We start from the raw sequence: 19029 nt of genomic DNA on the forward strand, positions 1-19029 counted from the left end.
ATCTGGGTTGGAAGGAAGAAGACATGGATGCTCCATCTACAATAAGTTATAGCATTACTATGGTGATTCGTGATGCTCTTTGCAGACTAATTAGATTAGTTTGCACCCAGTTCTCAAGATCATGGGCTTCAGAAGAGCATACTGGTACAAATAAACTATAGCTTCCCTTTGAAAATATGGAATATTTGACTCTCTTGCTCACACTATTCAGGATTCCTGGGGCTTCTGTAAGGCAGAGAATAGAAGTAAATAAATACAGTACAGAACTAATAGAAAGCAAATTAGGTAGTATTATCTAGTGGTTAGGTGGCATGTTTATCCTCCTTATACAAAGTCACATCATTAGATATTAATATCGTTGCTCAGTTCTAATCTATTACTCTTCTGTTGGCTAAATTTGGAAGTATTCAAAGTAGAAATTATATTTCTTGTACCAGGGATCCATAAATTTTAGGCTTAGCTCACTATTTGCCATTATTTGTGATCACCACCATCCACCTTCCTTCAAATCCTTTTCTAGCACAAAAGACTTAGGAGGGAAGCAGGTCTTCTGTCGTGTGCTGGGATATGGAAATGATAAGAAACAGTGGCAGCCCTCTTCCACTACTCGAAAAAGACTTCTGCTGGTTCTTTCCTTCTCAAAAATGGTAATGGAAATGTGACCTATAGTAAAGAGATCTTTTTGGCGCTGGGTTCCTGCTTGCCAGAGCGCAGGGGACCCTTGGCAAGTTGATGTGTAAATGCCTGTCTTTTACCCATTCATGAGTTTTTAGAATGAGAGGGTACTACTGAGGCAAACAAAAAATGTCATCTTTTACCAGGATAAAAGTCTTGGCAACTTAACTCTGATTTACTACTGCATTGAATATCCTTTAAGGGGATACTGCTTCAGTTGCAATCACAAATCATATTGTATTGTAATGGGAATAGCCATTAGGGATTAATATATGGGAAAGTTAAATCAATAGTAAATCCCTCCTATAGTGCAGCCGGGAAATGACTTGACTAGCAAGCTAGAGGTTGCCAGTTTGAATCCTCACTGGTATGTTTCCCAGACTGCTGCACGGGAGATAGAAATGGTAGCATTGTTTTATTGACGTGTTGAGTATGTTTATTACTGTTATTTTTGCTGGCCAATGGCCGTAATAAAACTGATGATGATAGAAATGGTAAACCCCACCTCTATTCTACCAGAGAAAACCACATGGCTCTGTGGTCGCCAGGAGTTGGCACTGACTGGATGGCACAACTTTACCTTTTGAATTAGAAACCATTTTAGCTCATTGATTACAACTGGCAGTCTGGTCCTATGAATTCACTTTTAACTGCACTGGCATTAGAAGTGACTTGGTTGCCTGAAACTGCAGTTTAATCTTGCTGCCTCAACAAGTGAGCCAGCTAGATGTTCCCACCACTTCCAACCACTTCCCACCTCAGCAGGGGCGAGGGGCCTATTAGAATGGTCCACCTAAAGAGGTTATTGGATCCGGTAGGATCCCAAGAAGCCTTGGAGGGATTTAATGTTGGATTTGCCGGTGATCCTGTTGATGCCCTGGTTGAGAATTGGAACAACTTGCTCACCAGGGCAGTAGACACGATTGCTCCTAAGCATCCCCTCCGACCTGCTTCAAAACTGGCCCCTTGGTATACGGAAGATCTACGGGGGCTGAAGCAGCAAGGTAGGTGACTGGAGCACAAGTGGAGAAAGTCTCAACTCGAATCTGACAGATTATGACATAGAGCACATTTAAAGATCTATGCTCAGGCGATATGTGCTGCAAAGAAGCAGTTCTTTTCTGCCTGTATTGCCTCTGCGAGTTCACATCCAGCGGAGTTGTTCAGGGTTGTAATGGGACTAGTATCTGCCCCCACCCCTTGAACCAGAATTTGGAGTCATCAGTTACCCGCTGCAATGTGTTTAAAGAATTTTTCGCAGATAAAATCTCTCGGATTCTGGCTGACTTAGATGGAGACTCCTTAATTAATTTGATGTCTGAATTGGAGGTGCCCGACAACTCCTCTTATGTGACTTGACTGGATCGGTTTCAGTTTGTAACTCCTGAGGATGTGGACAAGCTGCTTGGAGTGGCGAGGCCTACCACTTGCTCTCTTGACCCTTGTCCAACATGGCTTGTTCTATCTAGTAGGGAGGCTGTTGTAGGCGGCCTGGTGGAAATCATAAATGCCTCTCTGAGGGAGGGCAGGATGCCTCCTTGTCTCAAGGAGGCAATTATTAGACCTCTTCTAAAGAAGCCTGCGTTAGATCCCCCAGAGTTGGGCAATTATAGGCCTGTTTCCAACCTCCCATGGTTGGGCAAGGTAATTGAGAGGGTGGTGGCCTCTCAGCTCCAGGCGGTCTTGGAGGAAACATATTATCTAGACCCATTTCAAACTGGTTTCCGGGTGGGCTATGGGGTGGAGACTGCCTTGGTCAGCCTGATGGATGATCTCCAATTGGGAATTGACAGAGGAAGTATGACTCTGTTGGTCCTTTTGGATCTCTCGGCGGCTTTCAATACTATCAACCATAGTATACTTCTGGAACGTCTGAGGGTGTTTGGGGTGGGAGGCACTGTTTTACAGTGGTTCCACTCCTACCTCTCAGACAGATTCCAGATGGTGTCGATTGGAGATTGTTGCTCTTCGAGATCTGAGCTTAAGTACAATGTCCCTCAAGGCCCCGTACTTTCTCCAATGCTTTTTAATATCTACATGAAACCGCTGGGAGAGATCATCAGGGGATTTGGAGCTGGGTGTTACCAGTATGCTGATGACACCCAGATCTACTTCTCCATGTCAACTTCTTCAGGAGCTGGTATATCTTCCCTAAATGCCTGCCTGGAAGCAGTAATGGGCTGGATGAGGGAGAATAAACTGAAGCTGAATCCGGATAAGACGGAGGTACTTATTGTGCGGGGTCAGAATTCCGGAGACGATTTTGATCTACCTGTTCTAGATGGGGTCACATGTCCCCAAAAGGAACAGGTTCGCAGTCTGGGAGTACTTCTGGATTCACACCTCTCCCTGGTTTCTCAGGTTGAGGCGGTGGCCAGGGGTGCTTTCTATCAGCTTCGGCTGATACGCCAGCTGCACCCGCTTCTCGAGATCAATGACCTCAAAACAGTGGTACATTTGTTGGTAACCTCCAGACTTGACTTTTGTAATGCGCTCTATGTGGGGCTGCCTTTGTACGTAGTCCGGAAACTTCAATTGGTTCAGAATGCGGCAGCCAGGTTGGTCTCTAGGTCATCTCAGAGAGACCACGTTACACCTCTGCTGATGGAGTTACACTGGCTGCCTATAGGTTTCCGGTCAAAATACAAAGTGCTAGTTATAACTTATAAAGCCCTAAACAGCTTAGGCCCAGGGTATTTGAGAGAACGTCTTCTTAATTATGAGTCCCACTGTCCATTGCGGTCATCTCTGGAAGTCTGTCTCCAGTTGCCACCAGTTCGTCTGGTGGCCACACAGAGATGGGCCTTCTCGGTTGCTGCCCCGGGACTATGGAATGCGCTCCCTATTGGGATACGATCCTCCCAATCTCTGACAATTTTTAAAAAATATTTTAAAACCCATCTTTTTACTCAGGCTTTTTCAGCTTCTTTATAGGTTTTTAATTCTGTGATTGATTTTTTAAATTGTTAGTTTTTAATGTTTTTATATGTTTTAAAAACTGTTTTATCATTGTGAACCTCCCAGAGACACGCGTGTGGGGTGGTATAAAAGTTAAATAAATGAATGAATGAATGAATGAAGTTGCACGGGGGAACGAGAAGGGACTCTGGCTCAGTCATTGTCCCTCAAAGCCCTGTATAATTGTTCAATTTTTTCATTCAACGATTCATTTCATTTTTGTTGTTAAAACTTCATTTGTACCATTAGTCATTCTTAAAAATCATATTCATTTTTGTTATTTTATTCATTTTAATTATTCCCATTTCTTTTCATTACACATTGTTTTCAGTGGGAGACCCAGATGTTCTTCTGCTATTTGTAACTTCTGTCTCTTCCATTCAAATGGCATGAAGTTTTCAGTTATTTTATTACCTCTCTAAGGGCTCAAACTGGCCAAATTTCAGACAGATCAGAAAATGTGTCCTCATTTTATCAGCAATTTCAAAAGGTGTACAGGCACATAGCATTAACTACTATCTAGCTCAGGACTTCCCAACAGAGGGAAGGGGGATACTCAGAGTCCTCCTGCATCCCCACGCTGCAGCCATGCTGTGTCTTCTGAGGATTTCCATCTTGAAGCCGATGCATCCTCAGCGATGTGTCCACTGAAGAAGGGGAGGGAAATGGGTGAAGACCCTCCTCCTCTGCTCCTGATTGGCTGGCTGTGTGCTGAAGCTCAGCATATTCCTCCCCTCAGCCTGAGTGACAAGCTTCAGAAAATTAGCATTGAGCACTTCTATTGACATTAATAAGACAAGTAAACTTGTCCTATTAATTTCAGTGACTGTTTATGAGTTACAATATTAGTCTGGATGTGAGTCAGTGACTGTAATAGCTTGTCTCATAACTTTAACATTTCAATTTCTGTGTACACACACACATAACACTACAAATCTCCATGGGGTACTTGAGGTGAAGGTTTGCAACAGAAGGAGTACACGTGTTTTAAAAGTTTGGGACTCCCTGATCTAACTAATTGTAAATAGAACTCAAACTATAGGCACGGCAGACGAGGAGGAGGAGGAGGAGGAGGCAGGTACTCAGAGATCAAAGTATTGACCACTTTATCTCTTTAAGCTGCAAATAACTAACTAAGCACATGGAAATGAGAAAGGGAGAGAAACGTGGAATGGACTGAAAATACTTAAAGGAACTGTAAGAAGTGACTGGCTGCATACTGTTTTTGCACAAGGAACAGAGGAATCTGCAAACACTCAGTCTCCAAGGAAGAAGCACTCACAAGGCAACAAACAAACCCAAAACTTCTTGTCTCTTTGTTTTATAGACTTCTAGAAGTCTGTGGTTGGAGGGTATGGAAAGAAGACCTCAGAGAATGTTGGACACTTTTGCTAATATTTGTTTGAGCTGAAGGTTGGACAGTTTTCAGTGTCAGTCTCCCTTTCTCCACTGTCTCTACTCCCTCCAGGCAACTTTCATTTGACCTATTGTGGCTGCTAGGGGAGAATGGAAAGTACAGTGGTTACAAATGATTTCTGAATCATTTCACTGAACAAGCAACAAATTAATATATGACATTTGGAGTTACGTTGGGCCTCTGGCATTTGTTTCTTATAGTAACACACAGGGCAAATGGGCCCCATTCGTTTCAGCTTTTCATTTGTTCTTAAACTTATGTTCTTAAATGCACACCCCTAGTGACACATCACAGCTGTGCTTTGAAGGCCCCTCCCTATTGGCCACTGCTCATTTAGTAGCAAATATTAAACATTACATGTAAATGGGAGTTTTAAATTACAAACAGTTTAGTTATTATTATGTCAGTATGCTGAACTATAGAGTAGCATCCCATTATCTTGTGCTAGCGCTGGTGTAAAGACATAGCATGGTCATTGTACAAAGAAATGCACCTCTCTTCTAGACCATCACCACTTGCACAAACCTGGATATATGCAAATGGATAGCTCCTCATCCGTTAGCCACAACTCAACTTTGCAAAACACCACCACTGCAAAATGTCCTTCCATAGGCACCACTGGGGATGCTACCCAATAAGGCTATTCTCACGAGTAGTCCAGCCTGGGTTGGGATGCTTGTATGCAGCGCCAGCATTGAACCCGATCTTGGTGCTGCCTCGGCTGCAAGCCCCAGTTTGAAGCCCAGCCTTTTACTGGGGTTAGAGGGCATGAGTGTGTCCTCCACCCCAGGGCTGGGATTGTGTGTGTGCTCGGGCTGCACACAGCCTGAGTGCACACAGAGTCGGTTGCCTAGAGTACCCAACTCAGGGCAGGGGGGATGTGTTGTGCTCGTTGCACAGTGCATCATGAGATTCCTGGAGGCTGGGACTTATTTTCCTGGCCTCCAGTGATCTGTGCTGCCGGGAGCAGCGTGGCTCATGTGGGCACATGGCAGTGCGCCAAAGAAAACAGCAACCATCATCTGGGGGAAGGTAGGTCCCTCCCTGCCTTCCCCCCGACCCGCCTTAGCCACTGGGGATCCTGGTCATGAGAATAACCTTAACGAATTTTAAAAAATAATGTCTACCTCCGTATTTGACTATTTAGCTTGTTAGTCATTTCTTCCTTCGAGCTGTATGGCTTTTATTCACAGCACTGTGGGAGGAAACATCAATCAATATTTTCTCCTCCTCCCTCTTTTCTCATTAACTTAATAAATTAAATGCTGATGAGAATCTTTTGCTTTGCCTGCATGTCTATAAGATTCATAGGAGGAGGCCTAATTCTGTGTTTAGCCATCTTTTATTAACTCTTGTTTTTCCACATATGATTAATGGATGTGCCAGTTCCATTTTGCACCATGAAGGCCTATTTTCTGGTTTCAGTTCTAGTCTTGCAAGCTCTGCGCCTGTATACTAAGGCAACTGTTCAGCGGCAGAGTTTTCCAAAGGTAGACCAGATGCTTTACATGTCATCATTTCTTGGAATCCCTAATATAAAAGAAGGATCTACAGTGGCAACATGGGCGATATCTCTGTCTGAGGTACTGGAAAGCTGCTGCCAGTCACCAACTCTTCAAAAAGGATTTCCAAATTGCAGTTATAGGGATGTGCATGAACTGAGGTCCGTGCACTGGTTTGGTGCCATGGGGAGGGGAGCAGCAAGTGCGATGGCACTGCCCCCAAGAACCTGCGCACGGTGCCATGTGTGTGCCGGGGCTGCACCCAAGTTCTTGGGGACAGTGCTGCCACAGCAGGAAGTTGCGTGGGGCAGCAGCTCTCCTTTCTAAAGATCCCACTTGCTGCTCCCCTCCCCATGGCACCGAACCAGTGCATAGATCTCGGTTCATGCACATCCCTGGGCAGCTAGAGTGGCATCCTGTCCTTGGCAAGTGTGGTGGAATCATCCAGCTCTGCTTCATTTCTGTGCAATATCTCTTACTGCAAGAGACAAAAAGTACGGTATTGTGACAATGGGTCTCTAAACCATTGCTCCATACGGCAGCTGCCAGTGCCCCTCCCTCCACACATCAGTGCAATCCAAGTATCCCTCTTCTATCCTGCATTAGAGTTAGGTGGCAAGCCCTGTACAACAATGTCTTTTTGGGTCTGGGTTCCAGCACTGACACAAGAAGCCATTTAAGACCAATCCTGCGAATGGAACTGTGTTCTCTTATTAAAAACCAAATTATTATTCTGCACCCAGGCAGTCCTAGCTCTGTGGAAAAAATAACTGAATTCTGCTAGCTGTGTGATTTTTGCAGATTTAGCATAATTTTCCATAATTAATTTTGCTATTTTTACTATTTTGTATAATTTATTCTTCTTTTGCTAGGGAAGAGATTAGCTACATGGGAGACTGAAGCACTCAAGCACTGGATGTTTTATCCCAACTCCCTAGCTTCTGATATTGCCACAGGCATTGTCCAACACTTTCAAGCATACCTTTGCAGCTATAAAACTTGTTCTTTGTTTTAAACGGAAGCTAGGATCCTCAGGAAACTGTATTTTTTTCCAGGTTATGGGGAGGGCATCCGTCACGTGAGGGTTTGTCAGGCTCCGCATGCTCCGAGACAGGGCCAATCAGAAAAGAGCAAGTCCTCTACCCCCTCAGCAACTCCCTTAGAGACCCAGTTCTGGTCCTGTCTAGCTCCGAGAACAGTCGTGCTTCTGTGAGATAGCTACCCTTTTCTATTGTCTTTATATTCTCTGTGTGCAAGGGGGGGAGAGGAGTTGCTCGTTTCTTCGGTGTATTCCTTTGCCTCGTGTCTCTCCTTGGTGTATTGTTCTTTCTCTGCCTGCTTGTTGTATTTCGTCAGCCGTTCCTCCTCCCCCCCCTCTGAGTCTTCTAACAGTTCCCTTTGTCTCCGGTTTTGTTTTGTTTTTCGTCACTTTGCATTTGAATTCTTCTATTGCTGACTGTGATCTATGGAGCTTTCGCACACGGGCAATATGCTCAAGGGCTCCCTATCTGAAGGTCCCTTGTCGGATACCTCTATTCCAGCCCCGCGGGGCATTAAGGAGGTGTTTTTGGGAGCCTCTGTCCCGGTGGATGCAACTTTTAAGGGAGCTTCGGCCCCGGGTGCGTCCCTGAGCGGGAAAATGCCGGAGAGTTGTGTAAGGGCTGAGACGACTAGTTCAGAGCCCCTCCCCACTGCAGTTATGCAGCCGGGAGAGAGAGAGGAGAGTTCACAATCGGCTGCAGCTACCAAGTCGGGCTCTAAAGCCCTCAAAAAGACAAAACACCTTAAGGATGACTCTAAGCCAAGGAAGAAAAAGAAAAAACAGGAGGCAAACGCTGCACCTTTGAGTGAACGCTTGCAGCTGCAAGCGGTTAGGTCGCAGCAGCCCAAACAGCCTTTTCCCTCCCTTCCCGCCATAAACAGCGGCGTCATCGGGGGAGCTTTGGAGAGCCTTGAATCGGCGCCTTCTGTGGCTGCTTTAGCAACTGCAGCAGACTCTCCTGCCCTAGTGGGTTTACCAGCCCCTCCTTTGGCTATTGCTCCCCCCGCGGGGTGTCTTCAAGCACCGGGACTCGTTATGGCTGCAGGGACAGCAACGGAGGCGGCAAGTATAATGGGCCCTAACGGGGAACAATTATCGCCTAAGGAATTACAATGGCTGGGCAATTTCATAAAAACTCAATGCATGGCAGTGGTTTCTCCTCTGTTGGGCCAGTTACCATCTTCTGGGGGTTCAGGGGGGCCCTTGCAGGGTGCTGCCCCTACTACCACTACAGTGGCTCCTAGTGCAGGCCATAGCCGCAGGCCTCGGAGGCCCTCTTTTTCATCTTCCCCAGATTCTAGCCCTTCTAGACACCAAGTTCCACTTGGGGAGAGGGTCTGGTTTGCTAGACGCTATAACAAGAAACGCCTTGGAAGGGACCAAGCTGAGTCCTGTTCTTCTGCAGAGTTCCGTCCCAGACACAAAAGGCAATGCATTAGGGAGGAGTGTGCTCCTACTGTACATAATAGGTCTCACAACCCTAGTTCACTTCCACTTACTGTCCCTTCTGGAGTTCCTTCTGTTCAGACCTCCCAGGTTCCATTTGCACTCCCTGCGCATTCTGATATTCTGCCACAAGCACCTAACCCGGGTCTCCCAGGTGAATCTTCTTCCTCAGAAAAGGAGGAGGGGGAGCTCTCTGATGAGCATACACCCTCTGCAAAACCTACTACAACCAGGCTGTTTTCCACGTCAGAGTTTGAGATACTGCTTGCCAAAGCTAAGAGAGCAATTAAGGATGTCTCTAAGGAAGGGGACGTACCACCCATCCCTGGGCTGGACCAGGATGTATTTCCATCCACGTCCTCTGCTCCTGCTACTGTGCCCTTCCCCACCCTGTTCAGGGATGTTATGTTAGCTGAATGGGCCACCCCTGTTTCATCTAAACCAGTTTTTCAATACCCTAAGAAACTGTATACTCTACCTTCTGATGTTATGGCCATGTTAGCCTTTCCCGTTGTAGATGCTCCCGTGGCCCAATTGGTGTCTGGATCCTTGGTGAATAGAGAAGGGGAAGAGTTCCTGAAGTGTCCTGAGGAAAAGAAAACTGACCACCTACTACGCAAAGTCCACGATGCCTCGGCTACGGTGATCCGGGCGGCGGCGACGAACTCCATCTTCGCCAGGGCCACAATTTTGTGGACTAAGGAATTGGCCAGCCTAGTTCCCCCGGAGAACCTCAAATTGCGGCAAGGTCTGAACAAGATTGCCCGAGCTTCCGCCCTTATGGCTGACTCTAGTTTAGACTGCCTTCAGCATGCCTCCAGGTCTATGGCTGCCAATGTGGCTGTAAGAAGGGGACTTTGGTTAAAGCATTGGAGAGTTGACGCAAAGTCTAAGGCCTCCTTGGGGGCCACTCCCTTCAAGGGAGCTAAGCTTTTTGGGGAATCTCTAGAACCTGTATTGGTGGAAACCCAAGACAAGAAAAAGGCTATGCCTGGTGGTCGTTCGGACAGTAGACGGTCCTTTCGAGGGGGTGGACAAGGTTTTCAAAGTTCCTTTCGCCCTTACCGATCGTTTACTCGATTTAACTCCCCAGGTTTCCGAGATGGATTCAGAGACCGTGAGTTCCGTGGCAGTCAGAACAGATCCAACGGGCGACAGTCCTGGTCCTTCAGGAATAGAGGATCTGGAAGAGGCAGAACTGTTGGATTCCCTTCCAACCAGTCAAAACACAACCGTAAGCAATGACTCTCCGCCCGTGGGTGGAAGGCTGGGTTGCTTTGCCCGGACCTGGTTCGCATCCACTTCAGATCGCTGGGTAAGACAAACTGTTGCTCAGGGGTACCTCATAGGTTTCTGGGCAACTCCCCCCGATTTCTTCTTCGAGACTCCTCTGCCCACTTGTGCAGCGAAGAGGGAGTTGATGGAGGTTGCCATATGCCACCTGCTAGAGATTCAGGCCATAGAGGTCATTCCTGTGTCAGAGAATCCCGAGGGTGTGTTCTCACGTCTGTTCCTGGTCCCCAAAAAGGACGATTCCTGGCGCGCGATCCTGGACTTGAAGCGCTTAAATCGTTTCGTTTGGAAAAGAACCTTCCGGATGGAATCGTTCAGATCGATCAAGACCTCTGTCCTCCCCGGGGACTGGCTGGCATCTCTCGACTTGTCAGAGGCATACTTGCATGTTCCCATTCACCCTCTTTCTCGACGGTTCCTCCGATTTGCTTACAACCGCAAGTTCTACCAGTACAGGGCGCTTCCATTCGGCCTGACCTCGGCCCCATGAGTTTTCACGAAATTAATGGTGGCTGTCATCGCAAGGATCCGGCAAGAGGGCATCCATTCTTACCCGTACCTGGACGATGTGATGATTCGATCGGCGTCCGCCCCCCAGGCGAGGAGGGATGTGATGCGTTCGGTCCAGTTGTTAGAACAACACGGTTTCATCATAAACAAGGCCAAGAGTCATCTAAATCCCTCCCAGGTTCTAACCCACCTAGGAGTGCTTTTCAACACTGCCTCGGCCACGGTAAGTCTTCCCAAGGAACGTCTGGAGAAAATGCGCGCTGCCATCTCACCTTGTCTCTACAGGAAGAAGGTCTCCCTCTCTCATTTAGCGCACATCCTGGGCTTAATGATATCCTGCCTGGATTGCGTACCGTGGGCCAGATGGCATTCCAGGCCCCTGCAGTGGCTCCTGCTCCCGCATCAAGACTCTATTATGGAAAAGCGTCCCCTATGGATCAAGATTTCCCCCGCGGTAAGGAGATCACTTCTGTGGTGGGTGTCCCCGGCCACGGAGCGGGGAGTCTCTCTACAAACACCGGAGAAGGTTGTGGTCACCACGGACGCGAGTCTCTTCGGCTGGGGTGCTCACTGTCTCCATCTTCATGCACAAGGCGTTTGGGAACAGAGCGATCTGACTCACAACATAAATTGGTTGGAGTTGAAAGCTATCAGGCTGGCGCTGCAGAGTTTCCAACACCTTCTGAGGAATCGGCACGTCCTTGTCCGCACGGACAATGTCACTGCAAAAGCGCATATAAACCACCAGGGAGGCACGCGCTCGAGATCTCTAATGAAGGAATCGAACCTCTGTTTTCTATGGGCGGAACAGCATCTACAATCAATTTCAGCAGAACACCTTTCGGGGGTTTCCAATTTACAGGCGGACTGGCTAAGTCGACAATCTCTGGACCAAGCAGAATGGGCTCTCCACCCGGAGGTGTTCTAGTTGATAACGAAGAAATGGGGCCTTCCCTTGGTGGACCTGTTTGCCTCTCGTCTCAATCGCAAGGTTCCCAGGTTCTTTTCAAGACACCAGTGTCAACAAGCGGAACAAATAGATGCTCTAGTGGCCAGTTGGCCCCCGGGCCTGCTGTATGCGTTTCCTCCTCTTCCTATTCTGGGTTCCACTATCAGGAAACTCAGATCCGAGCAGGCAGACGTCATTCTGGTGGCTCCCTTTTGGCCACGGAGGCCCTGGTTTTCGGACTTACTACATCTGTCGATCCGGCCTCCGTTTCCCCTTCCTCTCAGAGTGGACCTCCTACAGCAAGGGCCTGTATGTCACCCGGAGCCAGAGTGGTTGCAATTACACGCATGGAGGCTGAGCGGCAAAGTCTAGACAAGAAAGGTTATTCAAAACACGTCCAAGACACTATCATGGCCTCCAGGCGGGAATCCACATCACGTATCTACCAGATCACTTGGTCTACGTTCTGTTCCTGGGCTAGGTCCCTTAACATTGTTCCTTTGCAAGCAGGTGTTCCAGAAGTTTTAGAATTCTTGCAGAAGGGTGTTGAAAAAGGATTGCGACACAGTACCCTCAGGCGCCAAATATCTGCCCTGTCCTCCGTATTGGACATCTCGGTCCCAGGGTCTCGGGGCCTTCACCCGGACATTCATAGGTTCCTTCGGGGTGCTAAAAATTTGGGTCCCCCTCCAGTTCAGCGTTTTCCTTCTTGGGATTTAAATAAGGTTTTGAATGCTTTAACTCGGGCTCCTTTCGAGCCCCTTCGGTCTGTCTCCGTTAAATTACTTTCTTTTAAGGTGCTTTTTCTTGTTGCTATCACTTCTACTAGGCGCGTTTCAGAACTGGCGGCTCTCTCTGTTAGGGATGAGCTCTGTATATTCCAGGAAGATTCCGTGATCATGAAGTTGGACCCCACCTTCATTCCTAAAGTTAACTCCGTGTTCCATAGGTCTCAGGCGATTGTCCTTCCCTCCTTTTGTCCGGACCCTCAGCATCCTAAGGAGAAGGTCTGGCATACCCTAGATGTCCGGAGGGCCCTTCGTATCTATATTAGACGCACCAAGGATTGGCGCAGATCTGACTCACTTTTCGTGTCCTTTTATCCTACTAGTTTGGGTCTTAAGGTGTCTAAAGTCACCTTAGCCAGGTGGATTAAAGCTACCATTTCCCTGGCATATGAGTCTCTGAGTTTGCCAGTGCCTCCAGGTATCACTGCCCATTCTACCAGGAGTGCTTCTACTTCTGCGGCTTTCTCAGCTAACGTGCCTATTGAGGAGATTTGTAAAGCAGCTACTTGGTCTTCTCTCTCACCCTTCCTTAGGCATTACAAGATTCCATCGTTTTATGAGTCTCAGGCAGCTGTGGGGCGTACAGTCCTGCAAAAGGTGGTTTAGACATCCGCTGCCCTCCCGTTTATTGGCTTGGGTATGTCCCTCACGTGACGGATGCCCTCCCCATAACCTGGAAAAAGAAACATTGGTAGACTTACCGTGAAGGGTTCTTTTTCAGGTATGGGGAGGGCATCCGGCCCTCCCGCGGATGTGGGAGAGGGACTCTGGGTGGCGGTGCAACTCCTAGGGTGTTTAGTTTCCTGTCCACTTACTTCTACCTCCGTGTCCTGCCAACTTCTTTCTTGGGCCATTATGACTTTTCCTTTTCCATTCTTCCTATTGTTTGCAACAAGTTATGTGTCCTCCTCAGTTTCTCCGCACTACACGACCAGAACTGGGTCTCTAAGGGAGTTGCTGAGGGGGTAGAGGACTTGCTCTTTTCTGATTGGCCCTGTCTCGGAGCATGCGGAGCCTGACAAACCCTCACGTGACGGATGCCCTCCCCATACCTGAAAAAGAACCCTTCACGGTAAGTCTACCAATGTTTCTTTCTTCCTCTGCCACATTCTCTCTCTTTGTACATTACTGTGGAACTGTAGCATACACTCAGCCCTGCTATATATTGCAATGGCATTCGGATTGGGCTTTTAACGACAGTTGGATGCCTAGGGAGACTGCCTCATTTGAGTACCTTTATGACATGCAAATTGCTGTATTGTATATTGCCACATGCCATAATCTTTAACATTGTTGCAAAGAAAATGAAGACAATGGCTGACATGATGAGGATAATTACTCAGAGTAGTCCCATTGAAATTAAAAGGACAAGCTGGGCTCTGCAGTTGTGTTGCACAACTACCTCTTGGTGCTACTTCTTGTTATGATGTAATTTTGTATTGAGTCTTATGCTTAAGTCCCACTGAAGGACTAGCAAGGCTATGACCCTTAATAGTGAACCTGGGAGATATTCAGACATGGCTTCATGTTTTGGGGTATCCAAAGAGTGAATCTGCTTTGGAGTAGATTCACAGCTGTTTAATTCGTGTGATTAGATGGGCCGTTCACAACAGCATCATATGTAAAGCCTAATGGGCCCTATTCACCAGGGGTGGAGCCACCATTGGGCCAACGGGTTCAAAGAACTTGGGCTGTGCCCAGTCAGGGGCTGCATCTCATGGCCCTGACACGCCCCCCCCGTGTCTGACGTCAGATGTGGGGGTGCTAGTTTAGCTCCCAAACAGGGGCCGCACGGCCCCTTTGGGAGCTAAACTCCAACTCCCGAACGGAGCCTCAAGGCTCCATTTGGGAGCCAGACCACGCCCCCCCCCATTTGACATCAGACACAGGGCGTGGCTAGCCCCACGTCTGACATCAGGGGCGGGGTGAGTGGGGCCACACAGAGGCCACTGGCGGTCCCGCTCCGCACCTGCTATTCACCCCCAGCACAGTACCTCCAGTGACTGTTGCTGGTGTCTGTCTTATGTTTCTTTTAGTTTGTGAGCCCTTTGGGGACAGGGATCCATCTTATTTATTTATTATTTCTCTGTGTAAACCACCCTGAGCCATTTTTGGAAGGGTGGTATAGAAATCGAATAGATGATGATGATGATGATGATGATGTTCCTATGGTGACCAGGCTTCAATACGACGAAACCAGAGACTCATATATGAATTAAAAGTAGCAGACTGGAGAAGCAGTAGCAATAGCAATAACATTTATATACCGCTCTACAGCTGGAAGCTCTCTAAACGGTTTACAATGATTTAGCATATTGCCCCCAACATTCTGGGTACTCATTTTACCGACCTCGGAAGGATGGAAGGCTGAGTCAACCTTGAGCCCCTGGTCAGGATCAAACTTGTAACCTTCTGGTTACAGGGCGGCAGTTTTACCACTGCGCCACCAGGGACACTTGGTACTAGCAAGGCTTGCGTTTTAACTCAGGAATTTCTCCCACCCCCTCTAGACTCCCTCCACAGAATTTCACCAATCTGCCACAACCCCACCCGCCAGCGCTCACAATTGCAAATCACTCAGAGCAGACCATACCAAACACAGCTGTCAAACCCCCCTTCATTTAGCCTTGCAAAAGTGTGAGTTTTGTAAAAAGCCAAATTATTGGCTTATTATAGAAGCCAAGCAGAAGCCAAGTAGGTCGCACTTGGTAGAAGCAAGAGTTGGACCACTTGCACACCCAAGTGTGAACAAGCTACTGAATTGTATTTTGCAAAGGAGTGAGAGAGCCCCTGCTGTGCTATAGTGCTGGATTGCAAGGGAGCATGGAAGCACAGCCATGGTGCATCCCACACCACATCAGTAGGAAAGTGGGAGAAGAGGGGAACCATCTGCAGCCTGCTTTCCGTGTATGCACACATTCTGGGAGAAGAGGAGTGCAACCTATAGTTCTCAGAGTTTATATTGTGGAGAACTGAAGAGCGATCTTTTAAAAACCATGGCTGTCATACTGCAAAGCCGTCTGAGGATGGAAGAAGGGCTGCAGATCCACAGGTGCTCCACTGAAGGCTGCTTTGCACAGTGGATAAGTGGAAAGGGCTTTTGGAGGGAGGGAGGAGAGGTGAAAATCACTCGGCCTTCACCTCCATGCCCAGTCCACTGTGCAAAGCAGCCTTCAGCACAGGGATGCTAAAAGCTGCTTGCAGATATGCAGCCCTCCTTTGGCCACCAGAGAAATGTGCTGGATGTCAACCATTATGTATGTCCCAATCCTAGGCGCACATTCACTGAGTCAAGTCACATTCAGTTCAGTGAGACATACAGTGGTCCCTCGACTTACGAACTTAATCCGTTCCGAATGCATATTCGTAGGTCGAAAAGTTCGTAAGTCGAAAAGTGGTTTCCCATACGAATGCATTAGAAACGGATTAATTCATTCCGGAGAGAAAAGGGGGGGGTCTTTACTCACCCCTTCCATGAAAGTAAGGCACTGTACTGTACTTTATTCCTTGTAGTAATCGGGCGGCAGGGTGCCGCCCGCTTCAATCTCCCTCGGCGCTTCTCGTAGCCATAATCGGGGCGGCAGGATCGCTCCCAGTCCCTGCCGCCCCCTTCAAGCTCAGTCCCCCTCGGCTGGCGGCCGCCCCCTGAAGCTCCCCAGAGGTCCCCCGCCGCCCCCTTCTTTCCGAATCTAACCCCATTTAAGAGGACGGCAGGAGAACTCCCTGCCGCCCCCTTCCCCCTTGCCGGCTGGGCTGCAACTGGCTTCTAGGGAGCCTTTCGCGTGCCTGCGCAAAAGGCTTTCTAGAAGCCAGTTGCAGCCCAGCCGGCAAGGCAAGCGGACGGCAGGGAGTTCTCCCGCCGCCCGCTCGCTAAAGTTCCTTAACTTTTAGGGAACTTTAGCGAGCGGGCGGCGGGAGAACTCCCTGCCGTCCGCTTGCCTTGCCGGCTGGGCTGCAACTGGCTTCTAGAAAGCCTTTTGCGCAGGCACGCGAAAGGCTCCCTAGAAGCCAGTTGCAGCCCAGCCGGCAAGGGGGAAGGGGACGGCAGGGAGTTCTCCTGCCGTCCTCTTAAATGGGGTTAGATTCGGAAAGAAGGGGGCGGCGGGGGACCTCTGGGGAGCTTCAGGGGGCGGCCGCAAGCCGAGGGGGACTGAGCTTGAAGGGGGCGGCAGGGACTGGGAGCGATCCTGCCGCCCCGATTATGGCTACGAGAAGCGCCGAGGGAGATTGAAGCGGGCGGCACCCTGCCGCCCGATTACTACAAGGAATAAAGTACAGTACAGTGCCTTACTTTCATGGAAGGGGTGAGTAAAGCCCCCCCTTTTTAAGTGGAACCCCCCACCCCAGTGCCGTTCGGATATCGAAAAATTCGTAAGAGTGCAGCATTTTTTTCCGTTTGTAAGTCGAAAATTTCGGTTGTCAAGTAATTTGCAAGTCGAGGGACCACTGTACTTCACACTAAGTCTGTGTAAGATGACAGCTTAACTTGGATAATTAAATTTTGCCATTTTAAGGTCATGTTGAAACAAGGTACAATTTGTTAAGATGTCTCAAAATGTGCTACAAGTAAACACAGTTTTCTTAGATGTATCTTCCTTTAGGAGAACGCTTTGCCATGCATGTTTCATAGCAACGCTGTATAACCAAACAGTCCAACATAAATTACTCTAAAATATTGGCTTAATATATAATCTACAGAGTTCTGGAGCTAGTTGGCCAATGCACACAAATCATATTCTCTTGCTTTGTTCTTGATAGTTAATCAGGAATGCCTGTTGCTTCAGCTTCTCTTACAATGCAACTTCGAATTATCAAGGGCAAATAAATATTTCTTGAAAGACTAGAGGGGGGAAATCTCTTTTACCATCCACTAGGAACTCTGTTTATTAATGACTATAAAGCATGTAAAGAACTAACAAATCTTCAAGAATAGTTTTTTCAATGGAGCAGTGAAGTATCATTCACAATTCCCCCTTGCCATTCAGTATAATAAAATGATGTAAGTTAGTAAGCCAAGATTCACTTCTGTGTCTGACCTGAGCCCTATTCAGACATCATGGACTGGTCTGGATGATACTGTCCCTGCCCATGTGATTAGGAAGGGGATGCACTGAGAGTGTACCCTTTGGGACATTCTCCATAGACATCACGATGCTTTTCTGGCATGTCTCTTTGTCATAGGGGAAGGGGCCGTTCATCCTTTGTGGAGGATGTCCCACCAGGTGTGCTCTCAGTATGTCCTCTTCATAACTGTGTGGGTGGGACCATTACTGTCTGAATTGGCCCTGTGCAGTACTTGAGTTTGGCTTTTTCCCGCACAATTTTAAAAATAAAACTTGGTATAGGTTTAAAGAGGGTAAAGTTGTGCCATCAAGTTGGTGTTGACTCCTGGCGACCACAGAGCCCTGTGGTTTTCTTTGGCAGAATACAGGTGGGGTTTACCACTGCCATCTCCCAATGCAGTATGAGTTTTCCTATATCTCTGCTGCCCGATATAGGTGTTTCCCATAGTCTGGGAAACATACCAGCAGGGATTCGAACCAGCAACCTCTTGCTCCCTAGGCAAGTTACTTTTCCACTGTAGGTGGCTGGTATAGGTTTACTGTAACTCCAACATATGTGCTGAATAACATTGCACATGCTCAATAGGGAAGGGGCAATTTTCACTAATCTTCCTATCTTCAGTGCAGGCCTCTGCCTCCCAAAAATACATGTCTGAAGATTGTAAGACCCTTAGGGACCTATTTCCAGGAGACATAGATAGCTGCAGAGGGAAGAGATTGGCAAAAATTTACCCTCGCCCATTGGATGGGTGTGTGTGTGTACACACACACACACACAGTATATGCAACATTAGTCTGGATGTCAGCAAGTAATCATAAAAATGGAAAAAAGAATGGTATTGAAGTATGATAACAATTCAGTTTCTTTGTTCAGTTAGAAGGTTCTTGTCTTTTTGTCTGTGATAACTGATTCTAGCAATCTTCTTGCTCCTATTGCTGGTGAATCCGGCTTTATCAGCATTACACAGGACATAAAGCATAGATCTCTAAATGCTAGCTGATTTTCCATATGTCATCCTCTGCCTATCTACTTTGAATATAATTAATGTTTTCAAATTCTTGTTATTGTGTTTCTTGTGAACTGAAATAAGTTTTTGTAAATTAGTGCAGTAGTTGTTGAAGTTCAGAACTAAAACATAAGAACAGCCCTGCTGGATCAGGCCCAAGACCTATCTAGCCCAGCATCCTGTTTCACACAGTGGCCCACCAGATGCCCCTGGGAAGCCCAGAAGCAGAAGATGAAGGCATGTCCTGCTGTTACTCCCCTGCCACCGGAATTTAGAAGAATCGTGCCTCTGACCTGGAGGTGGACTATAGCCACCAACTAGGGATGTGCACAGAATTGGTTCCGTGCACTCCCATGAGGGTGGGTTACTTTTAAGTGGC

The 19029-nt window shown here is 47.7% G+C and overlaps 1 protein-coding gene across 3 annotated transcripts in view; it reads left to right on the forward strand.

Moving 5' to 3' along the window:
* Nucleotides 1-19029, forward strand: part of CNN3 (calponin 3) — a 49183-nt gene that overhangs the window by 12588 nt on the left and 17566 nt on the right. The window contains exon 1 of one of the 3 annotated variants that reach the window (XM_053244996.1): nucleotides 13421-13652. The exons of the other annotated variants lie outside the window; for them this stretch is intronic. Within the exon in view, the coding sequence (XP_053100971.1) occupies nucleotides 13587-13652 (66 nt within the window). The 5' untranslated portion in view covers nucleotides 13421-13586. Of the gene's footprint in view, nucleotides 1-13420; nucleotides 13653-19029 lie in introns of those variants that run through there. 3 annotated transcript variants of the gene reach the window in all.

This window comes from Hemicordylus capensis, chromosome 4 (assembly GCF_027244095.1).
Source record: "Hemicordylus capensis ecotype Gifberg chromosome 4, rHemCap1.1.pri, whole genome shotgun sequence".
Taxonomy (NCBI): domain Eukaryota; kingdom Metazoa; phylum Chordata; class Lepidosauria; order Squamata; family Cordylidae; genus Hemicordylus; species Hemicordylus capensis.